Source organism: Episyrphus balteatus, chromosome 4 (genome assembly GCF_945859705.1).
Source record: "Episyrphus balteatus chromosome 4, idEpiBalt1.1, whole genome shotgun sequence".
Taxonomy (NCBI): Eukaryota; Metazoa; Arthropoda; class Insecta; order Diptera; family Syrphidae; genus Episyrphus; species Episyrphus balteatus.
Window position 1 is genome coordinate 38,434,814 of NC_079137.1, and position 13,790 is coordinate 38,448,603.

The window sequence follows — 13,790 nt, forward strand, 5'->3', positions numbered from 1 at the left end:
GGCTGTGGTGAAAGTTCCCTTTTCCTGCTGTTTTTATCAACATTTGCTTCAAATGAAATCCGTGGTTTCTTAAAGCTCACAGCTCTCGATGTAGAAGTGGAAGGTTGTGGAGAAAGCTCCCTTTTTTTAGTACACCTTTCATAAGTTACCACATCAACTCCAGCTGAATGGTGGTTTTTCGTATGTTCCACAAGTTTATCCTTCCTTGAAAGAACTTTTAAACAAATATCACATTCGAAGACTACTTTTTCAGCAGGATGAATATTTAGCTGGTGTCTAACCAACGACCTCTTCACAGTAAACGATTTCTGGCAAACTTGGCAAACGAACATTTTTAGGTACTTAAAGTTTTAATAAACGTAGGAAAAAAGAAAAGATCTGACTACTTTCAGAAAAATTAAATATCAAAACACAAAACGAATTTGATGTAATAAGATCTGACTACTTTCAGAAAATTTAATTATCAAAACACGAAACAAAACGGATTACTTTCAGAATTTGAAAATCGAAACACGAAATGGAACTATAAGTTTTTTTGAAAACACGAAAAACTGAAAATGATTAAACAAAACTATACCTACTTGCTTGTTACACTCACGAAAATTGAATACCTTCTTACAAATCTTAAAACTGATATTTATGCTGTTTACCTGCTAATATATATGTATATATTTATATATATATATATATATATATATATATATATATATATATATGTATAAATATATACATATGTATATAAAAAAGTCAATATATAAAAAAAGACGTATTTATTACGGTGCAAGAAAATGTGTTATGGTAATAAAAATGAAATTTTTTATTACGGTTATGAGAAAGGATAAAAAATGCATTCAAAACGTCTATATAACCCTCGAGAAAAAAAAAAAACAATCTTTTGTCTAATCTAGTCGAATGAAGAAAATTTTAATGACCTATAGCCCACGGAAAAAGTAAAATTGATTTCACTCTTCTTTTGGTAAGGATTGTGAAAAGATATAATAATGGCAGAGATAAATACAACAAATATTTTTAACGAAATTTTAACCTTCCTGAAAACGAATAAACATATCATACTTGATGAACACTATGAATATCTTATATCAAGTATATCCTTTCTCAGAACATTTGAAAACGTATCTTCTACTAATACTGTTTATGGCTGTCATTTCATAAACTGTCCATGGTCATCAAATATGTGTAAAGAAGGACCAGATACTTGTGCGTGCTACATGCTTGAAAATAGATTAGTAAAAATTAGAAAACTATTGTTACTATATAAAAGATTAGAATAAATAAATTATAAAAAGAAAACACATTGCATTTTTTTATTCAATCAATTATAAGATGAGCAAAAGAAACATTGTTGATGAATTACACAAGCCAGCAAGAAGAAATTTCAAAAGAAGACGAGTCATTATAAAAGGACTTGATGAATTGTGGCAAGCCGATTTGGTTGAAATGGGAGTCTATTCATCGGAAAATGATAATTATCATTATCTTCTTACAGTCATAGATGCATTTTCTAAGTTTGCTTGGACTGTTCCCCTTAAAAGTAAATCTGGTATGGATGTAACTGCTGCAATGCAAAGTATATTAAAAGGAAACCGCAGACCCAACAACTTGCAAACTGATGATGGAAAAGAATTTTATAATAAATTTTTTTTAAATCTGATGAAAAAATATCGAATAAATCACTACTCTACATTCAGTGCACTCAAAGCATCAATTGTTGAACGGTTTAATCGCACCTTGAAGAACAAGATGTGGAAGGAATTTAGTACAAATGGTTCATTTCGTTGGATTGATATGATAAAATCGCTAACTGAAACATATAATAATACAATTCATCGCACAATAAAAATGAAACCATCAAAAATTAATTTCTCAAATGAAAAGCAAATACTCTCTAAAGCATACAATCATATCAAACTTCATATTACACCCAAATTTCATGTTGGAGAATTCGTTAGAATAAGTAAATATAAACATATTTTTGAAAAAGGTTACACTCCAAATTGGACAACTGAAATATTTAAAATTATAAAAGTTCAACATACAAACCCTGTAACTTATTTGTTGGAAGACTTTGAAGGACAACCAATAAAGGGTGGATTCTATGATCTTGAATTACAAAAAACAAAATACCCGGATACATACCTCATTGAAAAAATACTTAAAAAGAAAAAAGATCAATATTACGTCAAATGGCTTGGTTTCTCATCTGAACATAATTCGTGGATATCTCTACCATAAGACGACTTATTAGCTGTGTTTTTTTTTTTTTTTTTTTTTGGAACTGCCATCCGTATCCTTAGTTGGCGTTTTCATACATTACACATATTGCTGAAAATAATAAATGGCAGTTTTATGTTTAACTGGAAGAGTCTACAAAACCTAAAGGAACCACAGAGAAGGAAGACGTTGTAGATGAAGAAAAAAAAAATCGAAGAAATAAAAAAAAACCCAACAAAAAAGAAAAACAGCATTGAACTGAAAAAAAAACAACTGAAAAAAGAGAAGCAACTGGATACAAAAAAAAAATAACACAAAATGATTTATATGTTTTTTAAATTTTTATTTATATTGAAAAAAAAAATATGTGCATTTATAAAATAAAAAATATAAAAAGAATTTAAAGAAAAAAATTGTTAAAATTAATTTGGGGTGGGGGTTCGACCTCGAACCCATCCTCTATCGCCAGCAGGTAAAGCATCTTCGCCCCATGGTAGAGCGCCACTAGTCTTCCAAAGTCCGGTTTTTCTCGGAGCATCCGCAGATACTCCCTGAACAACATCTGCAGCTCCATGTGCTCCCAGCACACGGAGTAGAAGTGTTCAATATATAACTCGAGTTCAGTGAACATTTTTTATTTTTTTAATTGTTATAGCTAATTGAAATTGTTTTTCTTAACTGATGGAAATCATAAAAATTGGGGAGTATTTAAACGAAATTTCAAATTTCTAACTCTAAATACTCTCCTCCTCTTTTTTAATTTTAAGATATGTAGGCAGGTACATATTTGAGACATTTTTTTTTTTCTCACTAAAATAGCCAATACCAATACAATTAGTGAGCATAGAAAAAAAAATGTGTCAAATGAAAAAAAGGATCAAGGATTTTTGTTTTTTCTCATTCATCTAAAAACTAAAAAGATCCTTTTCCATTGATCTCGCATTATCATCCATAAGCATCAACTACCTGCAATCAGGACGCACATCACGAAGCAGTGTATTTTCATAACTTCTACTCGTACACATTTCAACTAGGTACCTGCAGCCAGGACGCACATCACGAAGCAGTGTATTTTTATCACTTATATTCGTACACATTTCAATGCACAATTGCTTTGCCATAGCACCCTCTCATTCACACCAACCACATACAATCGCACCCCGTGTTTGACTATAGCACCCTCTCAGTTATACTTTAGGAATTTTACTCGTACACATTTCAATGCACAATTGCTTTGCCATAGCACCCTCTCATTCACACCAACCACGTACAATCGCACCCCGTGTTTGACTATAGCACCCTCTCAGTTATACTCATGCATTAAGATAGCACCCTGTTGGCACCCTGTGCACCCTCTGTCCCAGAACATACCAAAACATACTACTGGCATTGTTTAAAATTCTAAAAAAAATTTAAATCGATTCATAGACCAAAGATGCATAGTAAATTGAATCAACTGGCGCCCAACACAAAAATTTATTACATTCTCAATTCTTTGGAAAATAATGAAAGGTGTCACTAAAATTAGTTCCCGATTCATAAATACTAGACTTATTTAAGTTACCGAAAACAAAATGAATTTAGAATTTTAGTCCATAATCTCTAAAAGTATTTTCATAAAAACGTTATTTATTTGTGACCAAAAGATTTCTTATACACCGATTTGTTACATACGTTAAACCCATTTAAATAAAACAATAAATTAGCATAGAATTAATTATGATCTTTTTAAATTTAAGTGGCGTTTAAAGTCCAAAAGTGTTCAAAACCCCTTCAAACAAACAAACAAAAACACAAAAGCTACCTGCAGCCAAATTTATTTCCCACACTTATCTTCTCTAACGTCTTCTGTTTTTATTCCAAAAATTGATTCATTCAGCACAAAGAATTCTCCCTCCCACATAAAAAAAAACTTTTGTCAGTTTATTGACCTAAACCTTATAACAACTATACAAATTTATTTGATTTATGATTTTTTTTCACTTAAACCAAAACCCACATTAACCATCATTTTATTCAAATTATACTAATATTTTTTTTTTGGGATTTTTTCAGGTAACGCTGGCAATCCCCCAGATGCCGACCAAAAAGGACCCGCTTTTCTCAAGGAACCAACCAACCGAATCGATTTTTCCAACTCAACTGGTGCCGAAGTTGAATGCAAAGCTAGCGGAAATCCCTTGCCCGAAATAATTTGGATCCGAAGTGACGGTACAGCGGTTGGTGACGTTCCTGGTTTGCGGCAAGTGTCATCTGATGGCAAATTGGTGTTCCCACCGTTCCGCGCTGAAGACTATCGCCAGGAAGTTCATGCCCAGGTTTATGCGTGTTTGGCAAGAAATCAATTTGGATCGATTATTTCACGGGACGTCCATGTTAGAGCCGGTAAGTTGTCATTGTTCTAGAGAGAGCGAACAGACTATTTCGGACAATAGATCTGAGGGTTATGTTTTTTTTTTACAGAAGATTTCAGCGTTACGTGCGAGTCATCGTTTGGGTTTTTGTTTTTTTCTGATCCGGTATGAGTGTGTTTCTTTTTCACGATGATGGGATTGTTTGGTGTTTTGTTTTTTTTTCCGTTATGTTGTGTTGTTGTCACTTCTTTTCTGTCTGGGTTGAGTTTTGTGGTGAATTATTAAATTGATTTTTTTCGCAGTGCAACGGGATATGTATGCTACGACGATAACAACGGCGGGAGTACAATACAATGCATTCATTTCGATCCAATTAAGAAGAATTAAACGACTACGAGACACCATCATTGCCATCAAGTGATGACACTTTGTTGTGTTATCTGCTTCCAAACAGTAGGCCATCATCATCGTCATTATCAAAGTTGTCATCGTATAAACATGGTTTATGATGATGTTTCCCACGCGACTCTTTTGTCATTCTTCGTTCTTTTTGTTGTTGGCTTAAGTTTTTTTTTTTAGATCTTTGTTGGATTAATATTTATAATTTTTTTTTATTGGTTCTTGTTCTTTATTTAACTATCCCATAGCCGTTAATTTTACTTCACATGCTTTGTTTAAAAAAAAAGAGAGTAATAGTTCTTTTTTATTGCTCGACATTCACACATGGAGATACATTATTTATCATGTTTAGTGTCTAATTACTGAATTAAATAAACATAGAAAGAAAGAAATTTAAAACTTGAAACTGAAAGAAAAGTAGAACTCATTAAAAATATAATTAAAAATAGACTAAAAGAAACTTTATATAAAAATTTTAGTTTTTTTTTTTGGACCACGCATTCGTTAAGCCCTAAAGTTTCGATCAAAATCATTTGCCTAAGTTTTAGATATAACTCCATGAATAATTATAATAATTAATTTTTAATAATTTGCAAGAATGGATAATGCCTACAATTAACCACGAGTCGGAACAGGGTTGTAAAAATATCAATAAAAAAAATGCACCTGAAATAAAAAAAAATATTTATTGCATTTATTTGCAATAAATATTGCATTAAAAATTGCATCAAAAAATATATATATTGTACCTATCTGAAAAAATTTAGCATTAAAAAAAAATGTTGCAAACAAAAAATATTTTCATAAAAAAAAATGTTATTGCTACTGAGAAATATTTGCATTGACAGTAAAAATTTTATTGCAAATAAAAATATTTTGCATAAAAAAAACAACTATTGGAAATAAAAGATTTTGTGTATTGAAAAAAAAAATTAATGCAAAATGTGTGCTATAAATATTTTTAAACCTAATGTATGTTCAAATAGCCAAAATTGTTAGAAATTCCGCGAATATTAAAAACAAATAAAATTAATGCACAAATTTTGAAAAAAATTTTTTTGTTTGCAATAAATATTTTGTTTTAAATAAATTTTATCTTCTTCGCTGGCTATAGGTCTTGTTTCGATTTTATCTAAACTTCTTTGTCGACGTTTCACGTGTGCTTACACGCTTCTTCAGGACTAAGAAAAAATAATTCTAAAAAATGCTAAAACGTATAGAATAAATACTTATCTTTAATCTTTTGATCTCCAATTAATTGCTGTTAAAGGTTTTTTTAGGTTTTTTGTCTCGCTTCAATATTTCAAAAATCAATAAAAAATGTCTTGAAAAAGACGTTTTCTGTTATCGAAATTTCAAAATATAAAAACTTTTTTTAATTATTTGATAAGAAATTCAAAAAAATTTCTTATCAAATTGAGTTGATTATTCATTTTAAAAATTCCTTTTAACAAACTGACTATAAATACTGCTAAGCCCTTCACAATCCGACCTCCTATTAACAGTGTTGTCTGTATCTAAAATATGTAACATTTCTAATATCATTCTCTTATTATAATGCTTTTCTGACTGTAAAATATCTACATTGTTATAATCTGGTCTATGTCCCTCACCTATGCAATGCAAAGCTAGAGCAGTTTTATGAGAATGTGCGTTATTAATATCCGATCTATGACCAGCTATACGATTTTTAAGCTTCTGCATGGAAGTACCTACATAAACTGATGGACAATAGTTTGCTCCATCACCTAAACATTTGATTTTATATACTATATTTGATTTATCGTTTTTAGAAAACTCACCTTTTAAATTTGAAAAAAGTGAATTTCTCAAAACATTTACTGATTTAAAAGCTAAACGAACACTATCTTTGTTTCTAATAGGAGCATCTTGAATTCGATTCGAAAGATGAGGAATATACAAACAACTTCTGTAGGAAAACTGTGTTGTATTTGTAACTAAATTTGGTCTAACCAACGGGTTGAAATATTGGTTCAACAAAGTTTTTATTATATTTATTGGAAAAGAATTTGATAGTAAAACATCCATGATTTTTGAAATGTTATTCTGACGAAAGGCAATATCACTGATATCCAATACTCTGGTTATAAAATTTTTTGCTGTATTAATAATGATTTGTTTTGGCTGTTGGGAATTATAATTAATAAGGCGACCTGATGATGTTGGTTTTTTATACCAATCAAATATCAAACGGTTATTTTTCCTAATTACAAGCACGTCAAGATACGGAAGTTTTCCATTATTTTCATATTCAACTGTAAATTGAATTTTTGGATGAAAACCATTCAGTGCATCTAAAATTGAATTAACATGACTAGATTTAAGTATAACAAAAATGTCATCCACATATTTTGTAACAATTTTAGGTTTATATGGAATATTTTCAAAAACATTATCCCAACAGCCAAAACAAATCATTATTAATACAGCAAAAAATTTTATAACCAGAGTATTGGATATCAGTGATATTGCCTTTCGTCAGAATAACATTTCAAAAATCATGGATGTTTTACTATCAAATTCTTTTCCAATAAATATAATAAAAACTTTGTTGAACCAATATTTCAACCCGTTGGTTAGACCAAATTTAGTTACAAATACAACACAGTTTTCCTACAGAAGTTGTTTGTATATTCCTCATCTTTCGAATCGAATTCAAGATGCTCCTATTAGAAACAAAGATAGTGTTCGTTTAGCTTTTAAATCAGTAAATGTTTTGAGAAATTCACTTTTTTCAAATTTAAAAGGTGAGTTTTCTAAAAACGATAAATCAAATATAGTATATAAAATCAAATGTTTAGGTGATGGAGCAAACTATTGTCCATCAGTTTATGTAGGTACTTCCATGCAGAAGCTTAAAAATCGTATAGCTGGTCATAGATCGGATATTAATAACGCACATTCTCATAAAACTGCTCTAGCTTTGCATTGCATAGGTGAGGGACATAGACCAGATTATAACAATGTAGATATTTTACAGTCAGAAAAGCATTATAATAAGAGAATGATATTAGAAATGTTACATATTTTAGATACAGACAACACTGTTAATAGGAGGTCGGATTGTGAAGGGCTTAGCAGTATTTATAGTCAGTTTGTTAAAAGGAATTTTTAAAATGAATAATCAACTCAATTTGATAAGAAATTTTTTTGAATTTCTTATCAAATAATTAAAAAAAGTTTTTATATTTTGAAATTTCGATAACAGAAAACGTCTTTTTCAAGACATTTTTTATTGATTTTTGAAATATTGAAGCGAGACAAAAAACCTAAAAAAACCTTTAACAGCAATTAATTGGAGATCAAAAGATTAAAGATAAGTATTTATTCTATACGTTTTAGCATTTTTTAGAATTATTTTTTCTTAGTCCTGAAGAAGCGTGTAAGCACACGTGAAACGTCGACAAAGAAGTTTAGATAAAATCGAAACAAGACCTATAGCCAGCGAAGAAGATAAAATTTATTTAATAAAGAAAGGTCACGGAATAAGGCATAAGAATTTATTTTGTTTTAATGCAAATATTTTTCACTTCCAAAAAACTTTTTTTTAATGCAAATTTTTTTTTAATTGCAGTAAATACTTTTTATTTAAAGGATTTTTTTTTATTTGCAATAAATATTTTTTTTACTTGCTGCTCTATAGGGCAAGTATTGGTTTCGTGTCGAAAAAAAATTTGAGGTTTTAATCAAAACCAACATTACGATGATGGAGAATTCCAAAAAAGTGGGTCTCGCAATTCCGTTTGTGCGTCTGTGCGTCTGTACGTCCATCTGTACACATTTCCACAGCCTAAACGGGTGGATGGATTTTCTTCAAATTTGGTACAGATGATTTTTATGGAATTCTGAAAGTTGTTTTTTTTTTTTTTTTTATATCTTGCTTAGAAAGTGTACCTCCCATAAAATTTTTTTAATTTATACCAAATAACTCGAAAACGGCTCTAACGATAAGAGCCATAAGACACATAAGAGCCAACATCTGAATTAAAACAAAAAATATATTTTGTACCGTTTTTAACGGTACCTGTCATAGAACGGTTTTTTGGTCTCTGAATATCTCTTACAAAATTAACCGGATTTCAACGAAAATTTTTATACAAAAGCGTTTAGGGCAAAGTAATATTAAAATTTTAGAAAATTTTCAAAAAACGCATTTTTGGATTTTTAAAAAATATTTCAAAATTTTTTTTTCTGAAAAATCAATTTTTTGAAAACTGGTTGGTGAAAAATTTTGAAATTTCGTTTTTATGTGTAAATTAATCATTTCTTCAAAATGGCATACCAACTTTTTTTTTGAAAAATGTTAGAAATTTTTGATACATAAAAAATTACTTTAAAAAAACGGCTCCAACGATTTTCGAAAATTTTTTTTTTAAAATAACTTTTTATACAAGTAATAAAATAGCGTACTTGGTTTTTTGAAAAACATCATTTAAAAAGGTGTTTCATTTATTATAAAAACAAATTTTATTTTTTTACACTACTTATGAAGTTTCTTGAAAATACCAAATTTTAATTTGTTCCAAATTTTCTTGAATAAATGCATTTTATTTTAATATGTAATGGAAAACAAATGCATTAAAAAAATAATTTCTTACAACCCTGCTCCTAGAGACTCTGTCCATTTCTCGGCATTACACCTGTCCGAAGTAGTCCGAAAAAGTTGTTCACTTCTGATTGGAACTGTAGATGGCAACGTTAATTTTATAAAATAAATTCTTCCGCTACGAGTTGAATTCAAGGAAAAGTAGAAACTCACATCTTTTTTCTGAGGATGTAATGTGCCCAGGCATCCACCATGGGAATTAGGAGTTATTGGTAGATAGAAGTGGGTTTTGAAAAGTCCAGTCGGAATAAACATTTGAAATAGAAACAAATTTGATCGTAAAGTTTTTTTTTCATAGAACGAGTTTAAAGCCAGTTTTTATAGGAAAATCGAGCTTGAGCCAGAGCCGCCATCTTGGAATGAACGAAAAACAATGTTTTAATGAATAACTTCGTTAACAGTCGTTTGCTGATATGAGCATAAATGTTCATATTGGCAGAGGAAAAAGTAACAAACATTTTAAGGTTGGTTATTCTTCTAGGCTTACATCACTTTCTCTCAGCTGCGGTACAAATTGGCGCCCGAGCAGGGTCTCATAAATTATTTTGTTCTAGGTATTATTTCATTTGACAGTTATTTTTCAAAACCTATAATTTATATGATAAACTTTAATAAGAATTCCAATTACCGCACCCAATACAATATTTTACTTAACGTAAAACAGAACATTTTCATGTAATTTTCAAGGTGCAAACAATGGTCGAAAAAAGCAAAGTGTCATCTAATAATAACATATTCTGCGACAAATATAAAAAAATAATGCAAATAGCTTGGGTTTTAATAATACATCCCCACCAACTGCGTCTGTAAACCACCTTGATGAGTGGTAATTTAAGGCAAAAAACAAAAACAAAAAAACAGAATGAAAACTCATTAAAATTGTTGCAAGTCACGACATTTACAATGGACTTTTACTTAATCTATTTTTGTTGGTTCTTTTTGTTTTCGTATTACATTTTTAAGGTACTTAACCGAGTTCTAGAATTAACGAGATGTCATTTTCCTTCGAAATGTAACTAATTCCAGCTAACATGTTGGTTGGTAGGTGGGTTCTAATGTTTGCTATTTTTTTTTTTTTTATTAAACAAGTCTCCTAGTTTGTCTTTTTCTATTTTTATTCTACTCAGAATTACAGTCAAGGCGTGGTGGTGGCAGTGGGATCGGGAGCACAAACATAGAGACAATGACTTCCGGAAGATGTTAGCAAATAAAAAAAAAATAACAAAAACAAAAAGATTTAACATAGTTTAATGTTAATTTTTAATTAACACTCGCACGACACGACTTAGCGTGGGTAATTTATGAATATGACGTGCAAAGCTGGGTGGAAGAATAGCAAACACTAAATTCGCATGTAAAAATTTGTAATTATAAATTAAAAAAAAAGAGAATCTTAAAAAGATAAGACTATTAAAATAGTGAAATTAGACGAGGATAATTGCTTAGATAGTTATGACGATGAGCCAGTGTTTGAGTAAAAAATTTGTTGCATAATTGAGCAAGAGTAGGTAATTGCTTGATCTCTGAGAAGTAATTAAAAAATATAGAAGCATTTTCTCAGGTCAGAATTTGAGCAAGTTCATTGAATGGGTATCACTTTCTTTGTCTAGACGTACCTTTACCTTTTGTTAACTTTGGTGGTTAGTTAATGTTGATGCTTTGAAAGTAAGCAGCTTTGAAAAAGATTCTTTCCAGATCCACAAAGTACACTTGTAGGTACCACCAAGCGGGGTTCTAAAAATATCAATTGAAAAAAAACAGTTGAAATTAAAAAAAAAAATGTATTGCAAAGAAAAAGATTTGCATTTAAAAAAATGTTATTGCAACTGAAAAATATTTGCATTGAAAATAAAATTTTTATTGCAAATAAAAATATTTTGCTTTAAAGAAAAAATTCAAAATAAAATTTTTTTTTTTCAGTGCAAAAAATTTTGTATATTTTAATGTAAAATATAAAAAAAAATTTTTTAATGCAAATTTTTTTTCAGTTGCAATAAATATTTTTTTAAATGCAAATTTTTTTCAGTTGCAATAAATATTTCTTTTTAAATTAGTAATGAATAAGAAATGCATTAAAAACCCAATGTTTTCTGATTTTAAGTTGCCTTTGTTAAGAGGGTGTGGTTTTTAAAGTAAGGACGCGACAACGAAGACGTTTTACGTCAGTTGCGTACAACATATGGAGGAAAAACGGCACATGTCCAATTTTTGTTAAAATAAACTAATGATGAGGTCTTGTTATATTACTGAGCACTATACAGGGTGTCCCAAAAGTAATGGATCAAACAAAATATGCTGATAGGCCAACTTTAGGGCTCTCAGAATTTGGTAACTTGTTCATCCCAAATCCTTACGGTTTTCGATTTAATGCAGTTTTTGTGAAATTTCCAAAAATTCCGACTTTGCAACAGTATTTTGCTTCCTCCGCTCATAATTGATTTTTGTTTTTCACAATTCTTTCACTAAAACATTGCCTAATAATAAGAAATAATTAATTAATCAAAATATTTTTCATTTCATAGGCCATTTTGCTGCAAATTAACTAACAGTTCCATGTTTTATAAAAAACTCAATTTCTTTCTTTTATTTCAGAGCAACACCCTGAAAAAAATTTGTATGGTGTGGCACTGGTTTATTATTTTGAAAACTTGCCGTGTTATTGCAGTTTTCAAAAATGTATAAAAATTTCCAAAGTTGAAATTAGAACGAAAGATATTACAATTTGAATGCAAAAAAACAAACTTTTTCAGAGCAAAATAACAAAACAAATAACAAATAAAAATCGAGGCTTTTGTTCAAAAAGAAAAAAACAAACAACAGTCGAGAAAATGTGTTTATTTTTCTTTGTTATTTTTCGCTGAAAAGCCCTGTTTTGTTGTTTTTAAATTGTAATATCTTCATTTCTATCTTCAACTTTGGAAATTTGTATACATTTTTGAAAACTGCAATAACACGGCAAGTTTTCAAAATAATAAACCAGTGCCACACCATACAAATTTTTTTCAGGGTGTTGCTCTGAAATAAAAGAAAGAAATTGAGTTTTTTATAAAATATGGAACTGTTAATTAATTTGCAGCAAAATGGCCTATGAAATGAAAAATATTTTGATTAATTAATTATTTCTTATTATTAGGCAATGTTTTAGTGAAAGAATTGTAAAAAACATAAATCAATTATGAGCGGAGGAAGCAAAATACTGTTGCAAAGTCGGGATTTTTCGAAATTTCACAAAAACTGCATTAAATCGAAAACCGTAAGGATTTGGGATGAACAAGTTACAAAATTCTGAGAGCCCTAAAGTTGGCCTATCAGCATATTTCGTTTGATCCATTACTTTTGGGACACCCTGTATAATCGCATCCTTACTTTTAGGAAATAAATAGTATAGTAGTAAGTTGTATAGAGGACAAAATTTTAAAATGCGTTTCTCAGAATAAGTTGGAATAGACTCGTGCTGTTTTTCCTCTGGACTCTTCAAATTTATAGAAAAAACTACCAGGGCTTATTTTTAAAAAAAAGGGCGCGATAATTTTTTTTTCACCACAAATTCACGACAGTTAATTGCATCACTAGATTTTCGAAATTCGAAAGTGGTAATGCTAACTTGTAAAACATGGTTTTGGTTAATTTTCTATTTAAAATCGTCTTTTAAATGTTTTTGTATGTATTGTATACCTTTGAATTGATAGATCTCTTTAAAAGTTCAAAAGTGTGGCAAATTAATGTCTTCGTCTTCTTAATTGGATCGAAAACTACATCAGCAAAAAGGAAGCATTTTCTTTCATTCATCATATCGTCTATTTCTTTTCATCTTTTTTTTTTATTTATTGGTCCCCTTTCAAAAAAGTTCTTCATTTCCGTTCAATACCTACATTTTTGTCTGTTATATTTTTTTTTGTATTTCCTTTCCTCTTTGTCCAATAAAAAAAATAGTTGTTGCGCAATATTATGAAGCCGATGTCAACAAGGAGCATGTCATTCGTGGTAATGCAGCTGTAATTAAATGTCTGATTCCATCTTTTGTTGCTGATTTTGTCGAAGTTGTATCCTGGCATACGGACAGCGATGAGAATTATTTTCCTGGCTCTGAATACGGTTCGAACATTTAAACAAACAAAAAAAAAAATAGTTCTTCTACATAGGTCGATGACGACGTCATGCTTTTGGTTGAAAATTTT

General features: G+C 29.7%; 1 protein-coding gene across 25 annotated transcripts in view; it reads left to right on the forward strand.

Annotated features, from left to right (window-relative positions):
- Nucleotides 1–13,790, forward strand: part of LOC129919740 (cell adhesion molecule Dscam2) — a 197,598-nt gene that overhangs the window by 81,658 nt on the left and 102,150 nt on the right. For all 25 annotated transcript variants that reach the window (XM_056000728.1, XM_056000730.1, XM_056000736.1 and 22 more), the window contains exon 3: nt 4,288–4,617. In XM_056000728.1, the coding sequence (XP_055856703.1) occupies nt 4,288–4,617 (330 nt within the window). The remainder of the gene's footprint in view (nt 1–4,287; nt 4,618–13,790) is intronic.